Source organism: Sinohyriopsis cumingii, chromosome 3 (assembly GCF_028554795.1).
Source record: "Sinohyriopsis cumingii isolate HCF-2022 chromosome 3, ASM2855479v2, whole genome shotgun sequence".
Taxonomy (NCBI): Eukaryota; Metazoa; Mollusca; class Bivalvia; order Unionida; family Unionidae; genus Sinohyriopsis; species Sinohyriopsis cumingii.
In genome coordinates this window covers 150,482,124-150,507,090 of record NC_142963.1, presented here as the reverse complement: position 1 = coordinate 150,507,090, position 24,967 = coordinate 150,482,124, and the positions used below count along the sequence as shown (strand labels likewise).

General features: G+C 35.5%; 1 protein-coding gene across 1 annotated transcript in view; it reads left to right on the top strand.

Moving 5' to 3' along the window:
• Positions 1-11,026, top strand: part of LOC149804146 (uncharacterized) — a 68,308-nt gene extending 57,282 nt beyond the window's left edge. Inside the window, exons 6-7 of the mRNA XM_089954113.1 lie at positions 3,014-3,146; positions 5,019-11,026. Coding sequence (XP_089810239.1) covers positions 3,014-3,146; positions 5,019-6,094 — 1,209 coding nt within the window. The 3' untranslated portion in view covers positions 6,095-11,026. The remainder of the gene's footprint in view (positions 1-3,013; positions 3,147-5,018) is intronic.
• The last annotated feature ends 13,941 nt before the right edge of the window (positions 11,027-24,967 follow it).

Here is a 24,967-nt window from a genome sequence, read left to right as displayed (position 1 = left end):
AGTATTTATCACACCAGACACATGACATGGACAGGTGACATCAGTAGACAGGTGAGCTGAGGGTAATGGACAACAAATTAATGGAAAGATAAGTGAAATGGCCATTAGAATGTATTTCAGAGTTCTTGTTACATAAATTGACCAAATATTCTAGTGGTGTTTTGGACCCTAACTGTATTTAGTAATTGGTTTGCATTAGTGTCCGGATGGAAGCAACATAAGAGTCATGATTTGGTGTAAATTAATTATAAATTCTCTCATTTTCTATTTTGTTGGCAACCTGGTGATTTTTTTCCATGATATAACTTCTGGCAGTCATGTTAACTAAATATTTAGTTCAACATCCCATGGTTCAAGTGTACAAGAAGACTTAGTATATACATTTCACACAAACCATTTGCCTTTATCAGTTTGTATAGAGGGAGGCTTTTGATGTATAATGATTGATCCGCTAGATCTTTTTCTTTGCTAGCAACTTCAGAACTATTCTTTTACTACACCTCTCTGTCTTTTTTCTTTTACAACATGCCAGTAATTAACACAAAAGTCCTTAGTTTTGTACTAAAGTGAAACACTTTCATTGGGGCTTGACAAATGTAATTTTATTGCAAAACCAATTGTGGTTCCTTAGTTCACATAACAAAACACTCTCAAACTTATCTGATTGAATCACTTCTCACCTGCTGGAAGGAAATTACTTTTCTTTTTTAAACAACATGCACAGTTGATAAACCTACAGAGGTCATGACCTAAATATCTGCAGATCCAAGCAAGTTTGTTATTCGTAACAAAGACAAACTAATCTTTTGATGAAGCAACTTAAATCCCTTGGTTCTGAAAGTCACATTAGGTATTGATATAATCCTTGTTGTAAAATTAGATCCAAAATGTTTGTGGTTTCAGCTAAAACCTTACCTGCACAGAAATGAAGTGCCTATTTCAATCAGGTTTTTGTGTCTATTTGAGCAAGTTTTACTTTTTATAACAGTATTATCAGTTGTGTTACTTTTTTATATTATAGTGCAATATCAATGGGATTTCAGTTAATCCTTTTTTTGTCGAATGGGATTCCAGTGAGGTTTATCATAATCGATATCAAGCTGTTTGTGTCCAGAAAAGTTAATATCAATTCCAAAAGGATTACGTTAACTGAATTCTACTGGAAAGCATGCATAAACAGTAGAAGTTGTAATAGTGAATTATCTCAGAGTGTCAAATGAGATCCGGCAAAGAGCTCTTTTCAGTTTGAAAATGCTTTTTCCATACTGGAGTGTTTTTCTCAAGCTTGTTCAGAACCAAATATCAAGTACTGCATGTCAGCCCCATTTGTAAACAGACCATGTTATCAGCCCTTATTATTAAGAGGTGTTGGAAAACACAGGTTTTGGTGACATGATTTAACATGTTATCAGCCCTTATTATTAAGAGGTGTTGGAAAACACAAGTTTTGGTGACATGATTTAACATGTTATCAGCCCTTATTATTAAGAGGTGTTGGAAAACACAGGTTTTGGTGACATGATTTAACATGTTATCAGCCCTTATTATTAAGAGGTGTTGGAAAACACAAGTTTTGGTGACATGATTTAACAGTTCTCGGCATGGTGTCCTCAGGTCTTAAACTAATGACAGTGTGATTTACTAAAAGGTATTTATAGTGCATTCATTTTTGCAATGGTGGGCTCTATACAAGAATCCTGTATTTATTATACAAAAGATTCTGCCATACCTTGTCACAAGATAGCAGCAGGAAAGTAAAAGGTAGATGACAATGCCCTAAATTAGTATTTCTTTTTTATTCGGTAAAACAGTTATCAATGAATACTCTCTGGAAAAGATCTTCTAATCTGAATATTTGTATCTTGTCTTCCTCTGGGTTTTATTTTTCTGTCTGTAATACAAACAGGGTTTAAGTTACATGTCTGTAACACAAATGGGGTTTTATTTACCTCTCTGTAACACAAGTGAGGTTTTATTTTCCTTTCTGTAACACAAACAGGGTTTTGTTTACCTGTCTGTAACAAACTGGGTTTTATTTATCCAACACAGATGGGGTTTTATTTACCATGCTGTAACACAAATAGGGTTTTATTTACCTCTCTCTAACACAAACTGGGTTTTATTTACCATGCTGTAACACAAACTGGGTTTTATTTACCTGTTTGTAACACAAATGGGGTTTTATTTACCTGTCTGTAACACAAACCCTACTACACAGGTCTATGGAGCAAGATCTTCCCCTTTGCTTATCAGTTGATTGGTTCATTTTAATGGCCCTTCTACTACATTGTTGGTTATATCATAGCAAGGAAATGGAAACTAAATGACTTTTCCAAGGATACTCGGAGACAGCCAGGTCTGGCATATGAAAGTATTGAACTCTTAACCATCGGTTACTAATCCAGTGCTCAAAAATTTGAACTGCCGTGGCACCCTCCTTGCCTGATGGACTGATTAATGAGAGTCCATGTTGTTATCTTGACATCTCGAACAAATGCCATACACTTAATCCGTCAGTGCATCATCAGGTGACAGATTGAGATCTATGCTCTTTTGAAAATGGGAGTATGTTAAACACATTTGTTATGTTAAGCTTCATGATAGAGCTTTGTATCAGATAGTACTCGCCTTTATAGTACTCCAATAAAAAGTGTGAATTGTACAGATTTTTGTATTTTGTATTTATATTCTATAGAAGTTTATTTGTAAATCACTTAATTTTCATTTGCTTTTTAAAATAAAGTGTAACTGCTCACTGAAGAAAATAGCAGAGCCATGTAAAATTTGAGTACCATTTTAGCTTAAACAAGTTTGATATTTGCAAAAGCCATTTACAAAACCAGATAATTTAAGATCTTGTGGTATTCACCCTGTCTGTTAACAAAATATGAAACACAAACATGTGAAACGTATATAAAATTAGTATAATGTTAATTGTACCTTAGAATTCCATGGTACCCAGTCTCCTGTATCAAAATATGTACATGTATTCATTATCATTATTTGTTCACAGGTGGATTGTTGGAGCCTGGGTGTGGTTCTTTATACTCTGGCCTATGGATCAATGCCCTTTGATGGGAAAGACTTCAGAATTTTGCGCAAGCAGATCACCAGTGGCGACTATTATGAGCCTGCAAAGCCGTCAGGTATGTTGTTGTGAAACCTGTTTTTATAATCAGATGATGTTGTGTTGTAAAGTCAGCTACTTGATTTATGGATTTAGTGTGAAGTTTCATTGAAAAGAAAGCAGCACAACAAAATATCGGCAGGTTGTCTCGTAGTTAGGTCCTGTTTCAAAGCTCTCAGTAGTTAAGTAAAATGATGACTGTCTATGGTAAGATGGATGTTTGATGATAAACATGGTAATTTTTTTACATTAAAAAACCCACTTTTATTAATGCTGACAATAAAAATCAATGTTTTAATGAAATAGAAAAATATTGTTAATTGAATAGTTATATATAAGTATCCACTTACACCTGAGATAGATACCTGATAACACAGTGACAGTACAGTGACTCCCATTGTAACTGGTAATAAACCAAATTCCCCCAAAACCAGTCACTTATCTGGATAAAGTACATTCTATAAAAAGACCCAGTTTGAAAATGATGTCCCTTGTACTTTGTTAATTTATTTGTCATGTACATTGACTTAGAGATTGTTAATCCAAATCTACCATCTAATAATATTCTGTCAGATCAGGGTTGGTGCTATTCATTTTGCACAAGATTTGTAGTTGTCCAAGTCTCTGATGTCATTCAGCCAATAGGTGATATCAGAGACAATTGCATAATGAAATTTCAAATTCTACCTTTTTTGGGGAAATGTGTGACTTGCAGAGGTCAACGGCTCACCTATTTATCTCCTTGCCTGCTAATTTGTAATTGAGAAATCACATGTTTAGTCCATTATGTGATATATACAAGATACTGTTGTGGTCCCCAATTGAATAACAGTTCTGATGTCTGAGACAACAGTGGTATGGACAGAAATTGTCTAACAGACAATATATGAGTGAAGTGACAGATATTAATTACCAGAAGTAAAGATAAATAATTACCAGACACAAAGATACGTTATCATCAGACATAAAGACGTGTTATTACCAGACATAAAGATACATAATTGCCAGATGAAGATAAACAATTACCCGACACAAAGATACATAATTACCAAACACAGAGCTACATAATTACCAGACAAAAGGATACATTATTATCAGACATAAAGACATGTTATTACCAGACATAAAGCTACATAATTGCCAGACACAGAGCTACATAATTACCAGACACAAAGGTACATTATTATCAGATAGAAAGACATGTTATTACCAGACACAGAGATACATAATTAGCAGACACTGAGCTACATAACTACCAGACATAAAGCCACATAATTTTGCTAACAACTTCTGAAATTTACACATTTCCATGTATCCTTGGTTGTGAAATATAGGTTGGCAAAGCCCCACTTGATGGGGCATACAGATTTGAACTTTTCAATAGGCATTTGGCTCCGATGTCACCAGACTAGATTTCTAACAAACAGCATATTCCCCAATCTATTGGAGTCAGTTTGCAATATGTAATGTTGGCATTGCACATGCGATAAGAGACAATATTAAAAACACTGGTCAGTAATGTTTTACCAGACTTACTGTAATGATACTCCTTGTTCTGTACAAGGCATTGAAACTTAAAGACATTTACAAAGGTTAGTACAGTTTCATTAAAGATGTGGGTAGGGTAATTTATGAAAGTTATGAACCATACTCATTATGTAGAAAGATGGTTGTGGTAATAATGGTGACGATAATGTCAATAATCACAATTTCATGTGCAATGATGAAGATAATTAAAGTTATGACTAATGTTTTGATATGGTTCTTAACCTTAGAAATACATACAAGCATCTATTCATGTGCTCCACTATCTCACTGATTAACTTGCACTATGAATTCTAACAGCAGTAGTGGATAATGTTTGACCAGTTTGTTTTTTTCCTTTCTTCAGAAGCAGCAGGTCTTATCCGACATCTGTTGACTGTAAATCCAATGAAAAGAGCTGCAATGGAAGACATCCTAAATCACTGGTGGGTCAACATGGGTTACAAGCAGACCCCTGACATGAGACCATATCCCAACTTGCAAGTGCTGAAACCAGTGTCTCGTTGTCAAAACCAGACCATGTCATCATCATCCTCCGAAAGCGAAGGAGAGATGGAGATGTCACTGCAACCAAAGCCTGCACAGCCCTTGAAAGGGATTCTCAAGAAGCCAAAAATAGTAGACCCAAGGGAAACTAGCAAGATAGTTAAAGAAAATTTAAATCCATTTCAATCCTGTAACACAGAAAGCTTTTGTGTCAGTGGTGCTACAAATGCTCAGCCAGTCTCCTCACAGATGAATGCTGAGGACAGTGTGTTTATGGCAGATACCAAAAAAGTGTTTGATTCAGAAAGGAAGCCAATAAGGGGTATTCTGAAACGTAAAGGAAAATTTAGTAGTGGAGACAGTGGTTGTTCACTGGCAGATATTTCCCGTAAAAGTCCCGATTTGACCCCAGAAAAATCAAAGTCCCTAGAAATGTTGAGTCAGTGTGAAGTTGATTCAGCCATTGATTCTCCAGATCACCAAAGTTCCAATCCTTCAAAGGACAAAAGCACTCTTATCTCAGGTGCTTTTAACTTTATCCTGGACAAAGCCTGTCACAATCCTGACTGTGGTGTCACTAAAAGCCAGCAATGTGACTGTGACAATGTGACTATTGTTCAAAAACGGAAAGGAATTCTAAAAAGTCGTAACCAGAGCGAAGAGACTGAGAAGAGACTCAGTGTCTGTAGCCTTGGCTCCAACTCTTCAGCTGATATCCTCAATTTTTCATATGATAGCTCAGAAGAGTTAAGGTACAGCCCAAATGAACTTGATTCACGGAGTCACCATGATGGACTTGAGAGCAATAGGTCACAAAATTCAATGGACTTTGACCAAGGACCATATGCTTCCAAAACACCAAATGATAGTAAATTTGATATTAGAGAGAAGCAGGACTTGTACCAAAAAGCTTTGGAAATAAGCAAAAGGGTGTGAAATTAGAAGGAACCAGTCTAGTCAGAAATCATCACCATCATTACACCTTAAAATGAGTAATGATGTGGTTTTGGTATACAATACGATATTGTGCAAGATAGTATTTAATTACGTAATGTTTACTTGTCCTTGCATTGTAACAGGATGTAATACATTTCCAGTGTCACACAGTAATGTAACATTTGTCATTGTCATTGGGTAGCAAATAGCATTTACAGTCATGCGTTAAACCCATTATCAAACTTGTTTATTTGATTTAAAATCATGACAAGTAAAATAGTCCACTTTCTGCAAATTTATGATGTAATATTCAGCTTGTTTATTGTGAATGCTGTTTTTATTGATTGTTAATTGTTCAAGAACATAAGGACAGAACCATCTTGGAGAAACGGCTAGGCTCAGTATGAATTGCAACTAGCTAGGCTCAGTAACAATTGCAGATCATCTGAGATGTGTAGTAACATGTATTTCCATCAGGTTTCAAAATTAATAAAACTAGTTTTTGAAAGTGGATAAGTAATATTTTGTACAGATCCATTCCAATACCAGCATCATCACTTAATAGATCTCAGTTCAGTATATTTATTTTTCCATTACCATTTTATTTATTTAAAGGAACATTGTATAAATTGAAACTTGATGATCCAAAGTCATTCACTCATTTGTACAGAGGATGAGTCCAAAGTGTACTCATTATGAAACCAGTCTGATGGATATAGGATATCTTGATAGATATTTAGTGTATAAATTAAGTGTGAACCCAGTCTGATCATATTGATTCACTATTGGGATCATACACATTATTTACAGTATTTCAGGTTCTTCTCCAAGCACAAGGAAAGAGCTTGAACTGAAGAGATCTTGGGATGTTTGTTTTGTAAACTAGAAAACATATAAAACTTTGGCAGTCTATTTTATGATCAGTATTCGTACATTATAAAATTATTCCCCCAACCCAGCCCAGCCCCATAATACGCTAAAAATGTTGTTTTGGAAAAACAGTATAAAGATAAAACTATACTCATTTCACATGTGCAATGTTGATGTTTGAGTGCAGTTGTCATTGAAAAATGCTGCACATATTCAAACAGCTTAACTTATGTGATCGTGCTCTATATTCCTTTGTTGAGCAGTATGCAGAAAGTAAAACTCTGTCTTGGTTACATCTTTCTGTCTGTCTGTTTAATTGATTCCTTGTCTGCAGGTAGCATCTGTCAATCATCCATGCAGGAACAGATTCCAATCAGCTTCTGACCAATCATTGCATAATTATTTTAACTTAGTACAAAAGTTCTGGCTCGAATTCTCATGCAGCAATGTAAGGCACCTGTGTATAATCTTTCTTGTGCAACATATACAGTTTTAAATAAATAAATTTTGACATTATTCAATTTAATTTTCAAATGTTTTCACCGTAAATAATGTTTTGGTTTCTGAAAAATCCCACCATCTTTACCTCAACCACCACCCTAAAAGAAAAATGCCAATTTTAAAGGAATACCAGTAGATACACTAATAAAGATGCAGAGCATTGTTGTACCAGAGGGGTTAAAGGAATACCAGTAGATACACTAATAAAGATGCAGAGCATTGTTGTACCAGAGGGGTTAATTTATTCTGGGTCAAATTATCGTGCACATTATTTGTCATCTTCAGTATCTAGAAATTGTGCTATCAGTTAAATGTGTTTATTAACAGCAAAATGAAAGAACTGATCGTCATGATAAAAAAACACAGAAGGAAGGAGATATTTCTTTGAGATGTATCTGGAGAATGTGTGTACAACACTATGCTGTTGTTGTTGTTGCTGATTTGGCATCTTAGACCAAAGCAACATTGGTTATTTAGTACTAAAGCAGTTGGAGTCAAATACATTGCCGAAGGACACACCATGGTAGACAATCCAGGCTGATCCAATAGTAGGATTCAAACCCAGATCTTTTCAGTAATGTGTCTGTCATGCTAACCACCAAGCCAATGCACCTTCTGTTCATCATGAAAGAAAAAGGTCCAATTTGAGTGAAACTTTCATATTAAATGGGCTCAATGATTAAATTGGCTGATTAAAGGGGCCAATCAAATCAGTGCTTGAATGAGTGAAATATAAAATGAAGCCAAAATTAAACATGATTTTGCATTATATTAGGAACTATATTAATCAATTAAACAGATGACATTCAAAGATATAAGACAAGTGTCATTCTAGTCCTTAACAATGCAATTTGAAGAATCAGTGCAAACACCCATGAGAAACTCTGGGTTTTATGTTCCCACCATAACTGTCAATGAGGCCATTAGTGGTACCCATGTCCATCTGTCAAATCCTATCCATTGCCAGTAGTGTTAACTATATCCATCTGTCACATTACTTCCTATCAATAGCCATTAGTGTTACCCATGTCCATCTGTCACATCCTATCCATTGCCAGTAGTGTTAACTATATCCATCTGTCACATTACTTCCTATCAATAGCCATTAGTGTTACCCATGTCCGTCTGTCACATCCTATCCATTGCCAGTAGTGTTAACTATATCCATCTGTCACATTACTTCCTATCAATAGCCATTAGTGTTACCCATGTCCGTCTGTCATATTACTTCCTATCTATTGCCAGTTTTGTTTCTACTCAATAACTTGTAAACTTTGTTGATTAAAACCAAATGGTATGAGGGTTTCCATTATGGACACCAGTTGGTAGGTTAAGATCTATTTTCATTTGTTTTGAAGCAGTTTTTCAAGAGTTACTACACCCTATTAAACTTAGAACTTTGCTCTTCATCTGCATCATATATATATATATATATATATATATATATATATATATATATATATATATATATATATATATATATATATATATATTATTTATTTATTTGCAAGGGCATTTATTTGGTATGGACAAATTTCTTGTTTTGTACATGTATATATATGCATTTAATATGTATATTTGGGTGCTTAAATACATCTACCTAATTTATTCACCTGCCATGTCTTACCCATATTAAGCACCTAAGTGAGATTTGTTTTTTTTTTTATGTTCGGTTTGAACTGCACCGTTAACAAATTATTTGCTATATCATGCTAGGGAATTGGAAGCTAAGTGCCTTTCCCAAGGACACACCAAGGCAGCCAACCCAAGCTGAGCTGGTTTGTTTAGGTAACACATACCCATGTGAAAGAGTAGATATATATATATATATATATATATATATATATATATATATATATATATACACACACACACACACACTCACACACACCATTTTCTCTTGTGTAAAACACCTGTAACTGGGAACATTGCAAACCCAACTCTGCGGTCAGACATTCTGCCTGGCCTCAGTTAACTATTTAACTAAACATCTCAAATTTTGTCCTTAAATTGAGAAATTGAGATTTTGAAAGATCTGTCTTACTACTGTGTCGAAAAAAATTAATTTTTTAATGAACATTCTGCAGTTGTGATCAATTCAAATAAAGTCATAACCTCTGTAATTCTTCTGAAAAGAGTTATGTGTGGGGAAAACATGATTTTCTCAAATTCTAGGAATTTATCATATAATATCTCATGAATAAACAAGTTTCTTCATATTCAATTTTGTCAATTTTAGAGTTATTTTCCATCATTTCTACTATCTCTACCTATGAGGAAAATCCCGACATGATTAGAAGCATGAGAAACTTGATAATGCAAAATTTCAATTTGAGAAGCAGTTTGATAAATTTAGTGACACTGTGGACTTGGATATCAGGGTCTATTCCTGATGTACTTTGTACTATTTCAATCAAAACAATACAAACTGGTGACTGGAATATCAGGGTCTATGCTTGATGTTCTTCTTAACATTTCAATCAAAATAACACATACTCTGATCTACCAACCCATTATGAAATAGTAGATCTGAGTCCATGGTGTTGTGTGTTTTACTGTAGTGCATTTCAGCCGTGTCAAAAGGTAAACGTATTATACTCTTCCAGTGTTCAGAACAAGATGCTTTGAGAAATTAAAATTGATTACCTTGACAACACAAGAGTTCAGTCTTTTAGAGCAGGAACAGAAATGTAAATTTCAGTTAAAAGTATAAGATATAGCAGACGATAATGGATGTGGATATTCTTATCCAAATTTATAATTATTTCAAGTCTTTGGGTAATTTTCAGCTGGGCATTATGCGTAAATCTGGTACATTCATTTACCTGCTTAAAATTCCTGAGCTCTGGAATTGTTGTTTTTGGTTATCTTTTTTATTATTTTCAGAAAACTTGTTGGTTATACTTGAAATGGACGTATCTCTTTATAGTCTTTTTAAAGAACTGGGGTAAATTTGTAAAGATATATGTATCTTTACTGAAAACTGGGATGAAAGTAATGTACCATTTTAAGTTCAATTGCATTTCTGAATTTACATTTATCTCCATTTTGTACAAACATTTTTTTGCTTTTAAATGAAAAGAAGCAATCATTTTAGACATCATTGAAGGCAAGAAAAAAAATTGGCACAGTTTGCAATTTTTTAATTATACTTTGGCATTTGGTATTTCATTAATATGAATCATATTCCATTGTTTTCTTAATTATTTTTAACTCTGGCCAATATGTTATATGTCTTTATTTATTATGTAGGTGTTGTCATTCCTTTTTGAAAGCTTTTCCATATTGTGTTAGAGATCGCATCATATACTACTGCAAGCAGTATACAGCCAATTAAATGACTTGTGTCTAATAGCTGAGAATAGTTGCTTGATGCCTGTAGTGTTGATTGCTTGAAAGTAGAAATGTACAAGTTAGATTTCATGAAATTGTTGTATTCTTTACTTGACACATAAAATGTGTCTTGCTGTATATTGTGTTTTCTTTAGTCAAGTAGACTTGGCAATTGTACTATTTATTTCACATTAAATTGTGCTAGATAAAATAAATTTATGAAATTAACACTATTTTCTTGTTTTCATTTTTTGCCCCTCCCCCCAACTAATCCCCACCCCTATGCAATAGCAGATGGGGGGCATATTGTTTTCTACTTTTCATCTATACATGATCATTCTGAATCCATTTTAGCATATCATAAACTTAGCTTAGTTAAATTCTTCACAGATTATGTTGATCATACAGTTCATTTCACCAACAAACATAAATCTGAACTTAAACCACTCCGGTGGCTTAAGAGTGGTTAGAACATCCAACTCGGATGCGGGAGGTCGCAAATTCAAACCCCTGCTGAGACATACCAATGGCTTATAGAAATGGTACTTGCAGCTGCCTTGCTTGGCACTCAGCATTAAGAAATGTTAGTGCCAGGACTGGTCGACCTAGTGTCAGGATAATGTGACTGGGTGGGACATGATGCTACATGCCTGCGGCATGATGCCCCAGTGCTAGACATCACTATAAACTGCCACATTGCAGACATCTTAGCGATGTGACTAAATTTGTTAAATTTGCATTAAAAATCTTAATAAAAGTCACACAAATAAATCTGAACTTTGATGAAGTCAAGTTTCAGCTAGATGATTGGATGATATTTATGTCTGACTTACTTAAACCAATCAAATGGCTAAAGTTCATACTTAAACTGTACGACATATTGGTGAAAATAGGGCCTGTCCAACTAAAAATACAAAACAAGTCTTGCGGTTAAGATATACCTGCCGTGAAGTGGAGCGAATCACGCTGTCAATTGGTTCATCAGTTTGTCTGACAATTTTATGTGCTTTTACTTTTTATTTTTCTGGATACATTTAGCAGAATTTTAACATCACCTTTTTGCATTTATTTGGAAAGGTTTATCTTCCCAACGTTTTGGAGAAATTCTTTTTTTTTAAATTTTTAGAACTTGATTTTTAATTAGCATTGCACAGCCAATTTCCTGCTTAGGTGCAGCTTAACATACATACATACATACATACATACTTTCGTTTCCTCACAATAGCGTGCCTTGACTAAAGATGGATGGATTATGCTTCAGATAAGGAAAATAAAATGAGTTCAACAGGTCTAAGGTCAAAGTTTCTGTGTGGTAGCTTGATTTCTTGCTAATATACGCTCACCAAATTTCAAAGACGACTTGTACATAGCGCAAGGAAGACAATCTATGAGCGTGGATCAAAGGTAAGGATCAGTGTGACACAAAAAAGGACAATAATTTTTGTCAAGTACCAAAAACATAATTGCATCAAACTGGTCTCCAGTGCCAATCTGATCTCCAACATGGTGTCTACGGTGGCCATTTAGAAAACCTTGTTATTGCTACTCCGATTCTTTTTTATTTACATAGGCTTTTCACTAAAAGACTTTATATGGCGTCTAGTGGGCTCTTGAATGAAAATGGTGCTAATCTGACCTCGAATATCTTGAAAATCTTGTTATCACTACCTCTCTTGCATGTTTAATTTTATCGACATGAGGATTTCACTTAATGAGTTCTTGCAAGGTCTTGTTCAGCCGAAATGATTACGGAACCAGTCTGACATCCGACAAGGTCGCCATCTTTAAATCTTATTACTGATAACTGATATTATTGAGTTTTCACTATAAGACTACTTATGATGCCTAGTTTATCTCATAATGGTCTGACAACCAACATGGTCTACGCTGATGGCTATCTTGAAGGAAAAAATATTCTGACCAGATGGCTATACCAACTGGTCCGAAATAAATATGATGCTGATATGATATCCGATGTAGCCGCCATTACAGCCATCTTGCAGATCATGTGATCGCTACTTTTGAACAGATATTCATAGCGACATGGGGTGTTTAATTTAAAGGCTTCTTGTAATGAACAGTTGACACCAAAACGAAAAAACTGCTGATCAACTCCCTAAGACGGCTGCTACGATAGCCATCTTGAAAATAAAATAAATAACAAATGGTGTGGACACAAACTGGATCATTACCAATTAAAATATATTTTAAATAGTGAGTTATTTTTCAAAATTTACATTTTGTTTCTTTCTATGGGTGCTTTCATGATTTAAGAATAGTTGTGTTTAAAGCTATCAAACAATGAATGTGTACTATTGACTCGTGTTGTCAATATGGATGCATACAACCACGACCAACGAGATGCATTCAGAACACACTGGATTTCACTTAAAAAAATAAAAAAAATAAAAAAAACATTGCCAATTTTACCCAAATCTAGGTTCGAATCTTTAGCTTGCGAGGCCCAAGGTTCCACGATGGCAGCGGGGCCTCTCCGGTGGAGCTAATGTAATATACCTAATATTTGTGTCATTGGAGCGCGGGTCCAAAAGCATCCGTCTTGCTGTAAGACCGGTCCTGCCCATCTCCACCTTAAAAAGTTTGTTTCTCTGTTCAATTACAAGAATTTGTTTCATAGTTAACTAAATTACCTAAATAGTTTAATCAATTTTATATTTCACAAACCTCATAATAACCCTCACAGTAAACATTCGTTAAAGACTATGGTTACACTCAAGTTCTCATCTGGAGTTACGATTCATTTTATCCCATTAGTCCATTTTGTGTGTATGTATGTGGCACTTTAACATTCACTTTCTTTTGCAACTCGTTCAGTTATTTGTCCCATTTGTCATCTGCGTTAATTAATTTATCAACATTTTTTAAAATTATTTTTGGTTATTAAGCACATCTGACTACAACCACGTACCCTAATGGAGCCCCAATATGACCTAATTATGTTCAAGAGCCAATCGAGAGAAGATTAAGAGAGCCAACAAATTATTTATATTCATATGTCCTCAAATTGTATGGAAAGAAGTTATTTGGACTGCCTTATTTTAATGCGTCTCAAAAATGGTATTAAGTTTTCAAATTGCCTTCGCTGACAACTGCATCACACTTCCTACGCCATTGAGACCGCTAAAAATGTATCATCCTTCGTCTTCAAGCTTCAGACAACCAATCAGTTATGTTATAAAATTGCGGACTACCTGCAAAATTTATTTACCTCCGAAATCGAAAAGCATGACAACTAATCTGGTTCCCTGCTTGGAATGCGGAGTGCAACTCAAGGTACTTAACATTCAGTGTTCACCACGGGCTATTTTATGTTTTGCAAAACGCGTTAACGCATCTTTTTATGAAGAATTTTACTTTGATAAATTACAATAAAAACATTAGTTAGATTGAACGTAGCAAGTCGTGAAACGTTTGGAATTATTTTATTACTCTTAACATACGAACATGTCCTCTGAGATCCTCAGTGTAGGGGTTATATCCAAAGTTTGATTGCGCTGATAGCGGTGGCACTTATGGGTGCCTCGAATGTATGGCGATATCTGACATTCGGACCACTCTACATTTTACGAAACAAGGATTGACCTTTGTTGTTGTTGTTGAGTTTAATTATAGTGGCGTGCACAATTGTGCATGTGCCACTTTTTTCTGACTGCACCGCAGCCTGCTAGTTGTTCCTGGGGAAGGGAATGTTGCCACCTCCCCCAGGCTTTTATGGGTTCAAGGAACCTTGATAGTTTGGCCTCAATCTGTGGGTCCATAAAGGTCCCTTACAGTTGAATGGTTGGCTGTCATTGGTGGGAAGGAGAGCTCGGGAACGGTCCTGGTTGCTTCACATCGCTGGTTTCTTGTTGCATTTGCCTGGTGTTTCTTGCGTTTTTTTTTTTAAATATTATTTTTTTGTTGTTTTTTTCTTCAAAATGTTCTAAAAAGGGTGTGTGGTGTGTGTTCTATGCTGTGTATAGAGGTTCTTAGTAGAAATCATGTATGATGAGAGATTTTCAAGGTTATTATGGTATTACTAGTCGAGGTGTTTAGTGTGTGCTTCCTACGTTATGTTATTTATAAGTTTTTAGATATTGCTTCTTTAAGTTATTTATTTATTAATGATTTTAGAGATTGAATGTTATTTATACTTTATTTAGCAAGAGACCGGAGTCGTTAAGGACATCTAGGACCGGAGTCCTAGCTGATTACTCGGTTCGTTAAGGACATCTAGGACATCCGATTTTGCTGTTTCCTTAGTTTTTTTTATAGGTGCTTCGTAAGTGAATTATTTATTAATATTTGTATAAAATTGAATGATATATTATGGGTTTTTATGTTTGGGCTTCTAAATTTATTTAGCTAGTTACTAGGTCTTTTGGTTTTATGGCGATATTAATTATATTTTGTTCCTAAGTCCTACTGAGTCTTTGAATTTATTTATATTTTTGTATGCTGATTGTTTATTTTTATTGGAGTAAATAAGTAACTCTGGGTATGTGTGTTGTGATCCAATCTCCTTTTGGTTTTTGATAAATATTTTCCTAGCCGGTTGATATTTTGGGCATATATTGAATATGTGGTGTAGATCTTCGGTGGTGTGGCAGTTAAAGCAGTTAATGGTTGCTGGTTTGGGTCCTATAAACCTTCCAAAACTGCTTGCAAGTTTAGTTTTTCCAGTTATTATCCTGTTTATGGTTTTCTGTTTTAAATAGGTACCCTTAGGTAGCTGTATGTTCCTATCTACGGTTTTGGGGGTTTCATGGTGCTTTTTACCTTTTTTGGAGGAGTTTCAAAAATCTTGCCATTTTTGGTCTATATATGTTTGTGCGAAGCTTAGTACTTCTGTAGAGCTATAGTTAAGCTTGATAGAGTTTTGATCTCCTAGTTTGGTTTTTGTAACTTTGTCTGCTGTTTCGTTGCCAGAGATTCCAATGTGCGACGGTATCCACATGAGCTCGACTAATTGATGTGCTGTGGTGATATCGTCGATTAATTGACATGCTCTGTCGAGGAATTGTTCCCTAGAGTGTGTATTGCGATTTTGGATCGATTTGATAACACTTAGGGAATCGCTTATAATGACTGCTTTAGGTATTTGGTTGTCTTTGATCCATTGTAGTGATTCAAGTATAGCCCAGAATTCAGTGGTGTAAATGGAGCAATAGTCAAGTAATCTGGATCCCGTTTGTATATTGAATTCAGGGATGACTATTGCTGCTGCTGTTCTTGGTGGGTTGTTTGTTTTTGATCCATCGGTATATATTTCAACATAGTCCGGGTATTTTTGGTTGATTTCGTTTACCAGTACAGGTTTTAGTAAGTTTTCTTGCCCTTCATTATTGCCTAATTTGGTAGCTTCAGTGTTAATCCTTGGTGGTTTTTGTAACCATGGTGATTTGTTCTGGTCTGTATTGTTTGTTACCTGTTTTTTTTAGTAGAGGTATCTTTTCCCTTAGTTCAAGGATTACTTTGCCACTTGGTGTGGTGGGTATGATTTGGGGTTTAAAGACAACTTTACACTTGTTTATAGCAATTTTGGTGGGATGGTTGTCTGGGTGGGTATCTAATCGAATGGAGGATCGGAGGAGCAGTTCTTGCCTACGTAATTTTAAGGGTAGATCTCCTGTTAGTGTTTGTAGTTCTTTTAATGATGTTGAGGGGAGTGTTCCTGTGCATAATAGTAAGGCTTTTCTCTGGATAGTGTCAAGTTTTTGTAGTACAGGTTGCTTAGCCGAGTTATATGCTTGGCAACCGTAATCCAGTTTTGATCTAATTAGGCTTTTATATATCGTGAGGAGGGTTTCCTGGTTGGATCCCCAGTCAGTTCCTGTGATGTTCCTGAGTAAATTGAGATTTTTGTTACAATTCTGGGTGAGTTGTTCAATGTGTTGTTTCCGTGTGAAGTGGTTGTCAAAGAACATTCCTAGGAATTTTACTACTGTTACGTATTTGATTAATTGATTTTGTATATAGAAGTTTGGATAGAATCGGTTATTATTTCGTTTGGGGGTGAATATGATTGCCATAGTTTTTTCATGAGATATTTTGAAACCCCATTTGCCCGCCCATCTCCCTATGCTGTCTAGGCTCTGCTGGATTACTTTAACTACTGTTTTATTGGCAGGATTTCCATTCCTCCATATGCCAATATCATCTGCAAATTGTGACAAGTTTATTTTTGTGGAGGCTGCATTGAGGTCAACCTCGTTTACCATTAGGTTAAATACTAGGGGACTTATTACACTGCCTTGCGGTGTTCCATTTTCAAGTGAAAATTCTTCCAAATGGGTGTTGCCTATTCTTGTGGTAATTTTCCGGCCTGTGAGGAAATCGCCAATCCAGTTGAACAAGCGTCCAGTTATTCCAAATTGGTTTAATTTGGCCATTAGTCCATTGGTCCATACTAGGTCGAACGCATTTTCTACGTCTAGAAAACCCGCTATGAGGTTGCGATCGGTTTTCCTATGTGCGCTAAAAGCGAGTTTGATGTCTGTTTCCAATCTGAGAAGTTGGTCAGTGGTGGACCGTTTGTTCCGAAAGCCACGTTGATTTATGGAGAGTAGGTTATTGGTTTCTATGTGGTGTTTTAACCTATTTGCGATTATTGTCTCCATTATTGTAATGGGTGGGGGGAGAATTGTCCCGCCAAATTTGGTTTTCGTTATTTAGGGGTTGACCGCCCTCGATGTTATTGCCCGGTTCGAGTAAATATAAATATAAGTGGTGAAATTAAATGTGAAATAGATAGAGATCTGAGCAGGTATATAGAACAAACCAACACGAGCCCCCGTACACGTAAACAAGCAATTTAATTAATTACATAAAAAACACTGTGAAAATTCATTACATCAGGAATATACTCTGCTGTTAGAAATTTCAACTTTCACCGAAATAAAAAGAAAATGCAAATCGATTTAAATAAAATAGCCGATCTGTTTACTGATAGATTTAGTTCATCATAGGATCGAGTGAACAATCGAAGTCAACGTCTTGTACGATTGCATAACTGCTCGTCCTCAGTTTGTCTTGCTTCCACTGTAGCTATTCAGACCCTTGGATCTCAGTATGATACTTTCCACCATCCCTCTCAGGATACTCTCAGAATACGTTTCAGGATTGCGTCACAGGATTGTACGTCTCACTGCACTTCTCTCTATACTTCTTAGTATACGTCTCAGAATAACATCACATCATACGTCTCAGGATAATACGTCTCATGATAACACGTCACATACGTCTCAAGAGCTATTTTCTCCCTTTTAATAAATATAAATAAGACAACCTAAATTTCCCGTTATTTATGAAACAGTTAATTCTTCATTATTCTCCCTCGTTATCAGATTTCACAATCAGTGCTAAACAGATGCTAAGGCTATCAATCGACTCCACATCTCGTATAATGACCCTAGTTAGTCGAATGGCTAATTCGTTACGCCTTGACCTTACACATTAACACATACGCGAGGCCTGGGTTCTGAGCCAGCCTCAATTTACACAGCGAATAAATAGGATACATCACATCAATCAATTACTAAATCATTTCAGTCAATACACACTTATTCTTAATCATACGTGGAATCTTCTAAATTCGGCGAATTCACACGGATTCTCGTAATCAAATTAACTAATGTAATGTATTAAATTCTTAGAACATAATTCTTATGTAAACAAGCCGACAAATTCAAACAATTCGTCAAACTTATCTAAAGAAGATTAATGTACGACTTCCTATGCATAAACTCAACACAGTTATACTTCATAAAGCAAATTATTACACGAATGTAGAAAAAAGATTCATGCAGATACAAGTAAATAACTTCAGCAAAGCATTATATATGGGATCAACAAATTACATGGAATTGTCACACTACCTTTGCTTTCAACGTTCCTCCCTCTAATCGGCAAATTATTTCGTCGGTTCCTTTCGACAATAGTCCCCTTTGGACAACAGTTCTTTTTTTACGAGAATTTCTTGCAAATCCCCGGAATCCTACTTTTTGGGTTTCCACTTATAGGAAAAGCTTAGACAGATTAGAATTTCGATGGAGTGGTTTAAAAAAACCTAGAGAATTTTGTGTGGGAAACACGCCCCTTATTTAATGTAACCAATCAGAATCAAATATCTCTGCCGCCTTTTTCCAGAGGCGCCAAAGTCAGGGTCAGCTTGACCTGGTAGTTTGAGTAACAGAGTTTCTGCGATCTCTCAATTGTGACAACTTTACCATGAAAATGAAGTTTTCCGTGTCTCTAATAGTCCGCCTGGCTGCTGTATAAACAAATGCTTAATTAGGAACAAAATTCTCTCCCTGAAGGACATTACCGTACACGGTAGTGTGGCGATATGATACGCGCCTGTCTCCATAAATCTAATTAATGGTTGTCTGGTCTCAACTAATGTATTCTTGTTAGATCGACATAAACCATTAGCTTCCACCCCTCTACCTAAAAGAAATGAAAAGAAGAGAAAAGCAGACTCAGGGCAAGACTCTCCACAAGAGAGAATGATGGAGAGCGATCAAAAAGAAACATCGAATGCAGACACAATTATATACGACACCAAGACGTCAAGGCTTCAGAGGAAAAGAAAAGAGCAGAAGACGATAAAGAAGAGAAAGATGATTGTGAAATGACTAGCGAAACGGAAAGTGGAAGTGAAAATGACAGTGAGGAGGAGGAGGAGGATGATAGACATGGAACCGAAATGGATAACGGAAATGACACACGGCACACACAAGCCACCCAGTCGACAGAAAACACACAAGGAACAATTGAGGAACAATTAATAGACAATACTGATAATGGAAATGACACACGGAATACGCAATACACCCAATCGACGGAAAACACACTGACTATGACAATGGGGGAAGAAACCCCCCAAAACAGCACTCAGGAGGAAGGGGAGACCAGTGCCCCCAAATAAAAGCTAAAAATCAACCACAAACACGTATTTAGAATTTAACCTAGGATACAAAAACAACCACTAATGCGACAACCTGGAGAGCACAAGAAATGGGGAGAAAGAACTTCCAAGTCTTGTCGATAAATGTAAATGGTATAAATAAGGAAAAATTACTCAAGTTTGATATAGACTTAGAATACGACATATTACATTTTCAAGAAACACACAATGGCTTTAACAAAGAACTAAAAGCATTATGTGAAGAAAGGTTAGACGGCATACTAATACTAAATGATTATGAAGGGAAAGACATAAAAGGGGGCGTGGCCACCTTAATAAAGAACAAAACAGATTTGAAATGGGAAAGGAGGGATGAAGCGAAATTTTTCAAAGGCAGATTATTACATATAGAAATTGATAATACTCATTTTATAAATATATACTTGCCCGCGAATAAATATAAAAAGTTAGATTTTCTGGGGGAATTAAACAAATATCTAGAGCAATATACCATGGAAAACGTTATAATAGGAGGAGATTTTAACTGGGTGGGAGAAAGCATTGACAAAGAGGGTGAACTAACAACTAATGATAACAGATTTAAACCGGAAATGGATAAATTTATCAAAAATCACAAATTTACTGACGTTTACAGGAAACTAAATATGCCGAGAAAGGAGTACACGTACGATTATAAAACAAACAAGGGAAGCAGATTAGATAAATTCCTATGCACAAACTTTGACGAAAAAAAATACAAAGAAGCAGGTATAACAGATTTCAAAATCTCAGACCACAAACTCATATATCTAAAATTAGAGCTAACATCAAAAAGCAAATGGGGAAAGGGAAGGTGGAAACTAAACAACAAAATATTAGAAGATCCTGACTTTATTAAGGAAATTAAAAACGAAATCAACAATTTTATTAATAAAGGGAATCTAGACATTATAAGGGAATGAGACAAATTAAAAAAAAAAGTTTGAAAACATAGCCATAAAACTCTCACAAATAAGGAGCAATAGATTGAAATTAGAAAGGGAGGCAATACATTTTCATCTAAAGGGAAAAAATACAACAGAGCGGGAAAAACAGCTAAAAGACAGACTAAATAAAATTATAGAAGAGGAGAGGGGAGGCAGAGTAGTAAGAGCAGGGAAGTACACGGATTTACATAAAAAAGCGATAGCACTATACAAACGCGAAGAACTAAGGAGAGGGGGGAGGGGGGAGAAAAATCTAGACAGCCTAAAGGGAAAAGGGAATGAAAAAATAGTAGACAAAAACGAAATTTTAAAAAACATAAAACTTTTCTACAGCCAATTATACACATCGCAGAACACTGAAGATGGTACAATTGCGGAATATCTTCAAGATATCAACTGTGAGATGATTTCAACAGAACATAAAATCTTATGTGATGATTTCATCTCGTAAGAGGAAGTAAAGAAAAGCCTTCAAACATTCACCAAAGGGAAATCTCCAGGTGGAGATGGACTCACCCCAGACTTCTACATGAAATTCTGCGGTGAGTTGTCGCCAATATTAGAATGGTTATATAAGAATATTCTGCTTAGAAATGATACTATGACCGAAAGTATGAGGGAGGGAATTATAATATTAATATATAAGGGGAAGGGAGACAAGGAAGATTTAAAAACCTGGAAGCCCATCTCTCTCCTAAATATGGACTACAAAATCTTAAGTAAAGTCTTAGCAGAAAGGATGAAAAAGGTAATGGGAACCTTTATAAATGTAAACCAAACCTGTGGTGCAAAAGGTAGAGACATACAGAATAATATTCTGAACATTAAAACAATTATAGACTACATAAACGAAACAGGGCAAAAAGGTGCCATGGTACTTTTTGATCAAGAAAAAGCCTTCGACAGATTAGAACACAACTTTATACAAAAAGTGCTAGATAAGTTTGGTTTTGGAAACAACTTCCAGAAATGGACTAAAATCCTGTATAATAAAATAACCTCAAGGATACAGGTAAACGGAACCATGACAGATAAATTTGATATTGAAAGATCAGTGAGGCAAGGCTGCCCACTATCTATGCTATTATATGTAATAGCAATTGAAACCCTAAGCATAAGTATAAAACTGAATAAAAACATTGAAGGTATTAAAGTTCCAAATATAAAAGAAGAGGTAAAAATGTTACAACACGCAGACGATTGCACCAATTTCATAAAGGACCCGAGCTCCTTTAAACACCGGATAAAAGAATTTGGAAAGTTTGGGAAAGCACCAGGATCTCAAATTAACCATGAGAAAATCGAAATCTTTAAGATAGGTAACTGGCGGGGAAATCACTCTGGATTGCCCCCACACTTAATCCGAGACAAAGTAAAAGCCCTAGGGGTTTATTTTGGACAAGGCGAGGAAAAGGAAAACTGTAAAAAAATTAAAGAAGGAATCGAGAAAAATGTGAAAATCTGGGCTCTAACGCCACTATGCCTCATGGAACGAGCCCAAGTGGCCAAAAACTACATGTACACCCATATAAATTACTTTCTCAAATCTATAGAGATTAGTAACAACACGTTAAATAAAATTGATAATAGGATAATAGATTATATCTGATATTTTAAGACACACTATGTCAATAAAGAAACTCTATATAGGGCCAGAGAAAGGGGGGGGGGTAGCCATAACTAGTCCGATACTTTTAAAATGTTCGAATATTCTAAATATGTTCAAAAAAGTAAATACAGAGCCAAAGGTACCGTGGGAAGGGATTTACATCTAGTGGTTTGGGTTTAGTCTAAGAAACAGACCAGATATATACAAAAACAACAGATTAATTAAAAAAATTGGAAGTACCACGGAAATTTAAAAGCATAAAAGATTTGTTAAATAAATATAGAGATAAAAAAGAATTGTGGGACCTAGATGCCAAACTATCATATAAATGGATAAGAGAAGAGATCACAATGAAGATTAAAAGCAAAATTGAAGAAGAAAATATACACATTAATTGGAAAAGAGCATGGGGGCACTGGGTGAAACTAAGGTCCCTAAATTCAAAGCCTCTGCTTCAAATACATGCACAATACGTGGTTGACAGGAGAGGTAGCAGTGAGACGGCACATGGTCAGAGTACCGCCAAAATGTCCACTGTGTAAAATAGGTCCTTTCAGCAAACTACACACGATGACGCAATGCGAAAAATCGAAAGGAAATAGGTTGAAAATCATACAAGAAATATGCAAAAACGATAGATATAAGAAAGAAAACATTTTGTTTCTTATGGAAACTTTACCAAAAATACCCTTTATATGATAACAAGCTACATCGCAGCAACAATGAGAGCATGTGGACAAATTATAACAATAGGGACATAGTAAAAGAAGTAAACGGAGGTGAAGCTATGATTATATCCCTTTGGGATAATACCTTAAAAGGACAGAGCCGAGCCTCCTAAAGGTTTCTTCCCCCTCTGAGAGTCCTTTTTGTTTTCCTTTTTATTTTCAATTAACATCTCTTTCTCTCTCTGCACCACTTAGTAGCACAACAATAGAACGTCACTATACATATTAACTACATGGGAAAGTACAAGACGAGGAACTCCTGGGGCTATATCACATGGCGCTACGCGAAGTGGAAAGGCTCAGGAAAGAGTCTTGGAAATACCCCATGTAGTACATAAGCAGACCAAACACATATACAAAAAAGCAAACACTATTATCCAAATCTCTAACTATGTCTCTCTATCTAAAAATCCATACAGCTCCAACTGTATGGGGAACTAGTGCACGCTATAAGTGGCAAGTAACAAAAAAACTTTAGACTTTCTGGACAATATTAAATAAATAAAGGGAGGTCTCGTTCGATCCAGGTAAAACACAGCTAAATAAAAAGAGTGTGGATCCTGACTCGAATACAACCTACCCAACTGCTTGCAATACGTTATAACGATGAAACGACACACTTGAACACGCATTTAAAACAATAGGATGTGTTTTTTCTTTCAAAATAGTGCACCGTTTCATCGGCAAAGTTCAAAAACAGAAGCAAAATAACTATTTAAAAAATTTATTAAAAAAAAAGAGAAAGAAAAAAGGAGAGAAAAAAACTGGACAAAATTTGGAACAGAAGGCTATCCCAACAAATATACCATACAGCATACAAACAATATAGCATTATACACAATAGCATACACGGGATGTAGGAGACCTCCAGCCAAGGTCAACTAGAAAATCAGGGATGAAATTTCGAAGATGGTGAATGAAACCGATTCGGAAAATCTAACCTGTAGAAAACACTAGGGCTAAAGAACAAATACCCCGACAAAATTACTCCAAATCAAATTTTGTTCGGAATCCTTTTCTAAAAAATACAAACAACATATCAGGGGGTTAACATACATACATAAAACAACTTTATTATTTTGGTTAAGGGGGGGGGGCATTTGTCTGGTGCCCCCCCCCCAAAAAAAAAGACATAAAATTTGCCACTTCACAATTATTTTGCAAATATTGTTTGTAAGGGAGATTGGTCGGTACGAATTTATGTTGTTGGGATCTTTACCTAGCTAGGTCATTGCTATTACTATGGCCCGTTTTCATTTGGTGGGTAGATTGCCTTTATACCATATCCTATTAAAGAGTTTGATTATGACTATTGTTATATTGATAGGTAGTTTTTTGTATAGAGAATGTAACCTAACTGATCCTTACCAGGGGATGTTTCGTTTTTGGATCGTAGGGCTATCTCCCATTCATGTACTGTGATGTCGCTATTTAGGTGAGATTCTTTTGTTCCTTGGTCTTGAAACATTTGAGGTTGGGTTTCCTCCGTTAGTTTTTTGTGTTCTTGAAAGTTTCTGGTGTGGTTATTATTGCTACTCATGTTCGATAAATAGGAGGTCTGCCTTATCTTTATTTGTTATGGCATTTTTAATTTTTGGGACGGGGTAGTTACTTTCCCATTAATGGCTTTTATCTTGTCCCATATTTGTTTTGAATTTGATTTTAGACTCAATTTAGAGCAAAAGGTTTGCCATAGATTAATTTTAGCAGTTTTTATAGTTTGTGTTAGTGCTTTTTCTTTATCTTTATATTGCTGGAAGTAGATAGAATTTTTGGTTCGTTTATATTTATTTAAGGCCCTTTTTTGTCTTTATGTGCTATAGTGCACTGTTTAGTCCACCATGGTACAGGGTTTTTATTTTGGATATTAGTTGTCTTTGGAATGCATCGGTTAGCTGCCTCTATAATTGTGTCTGTTATGTTATCATAATACATGTC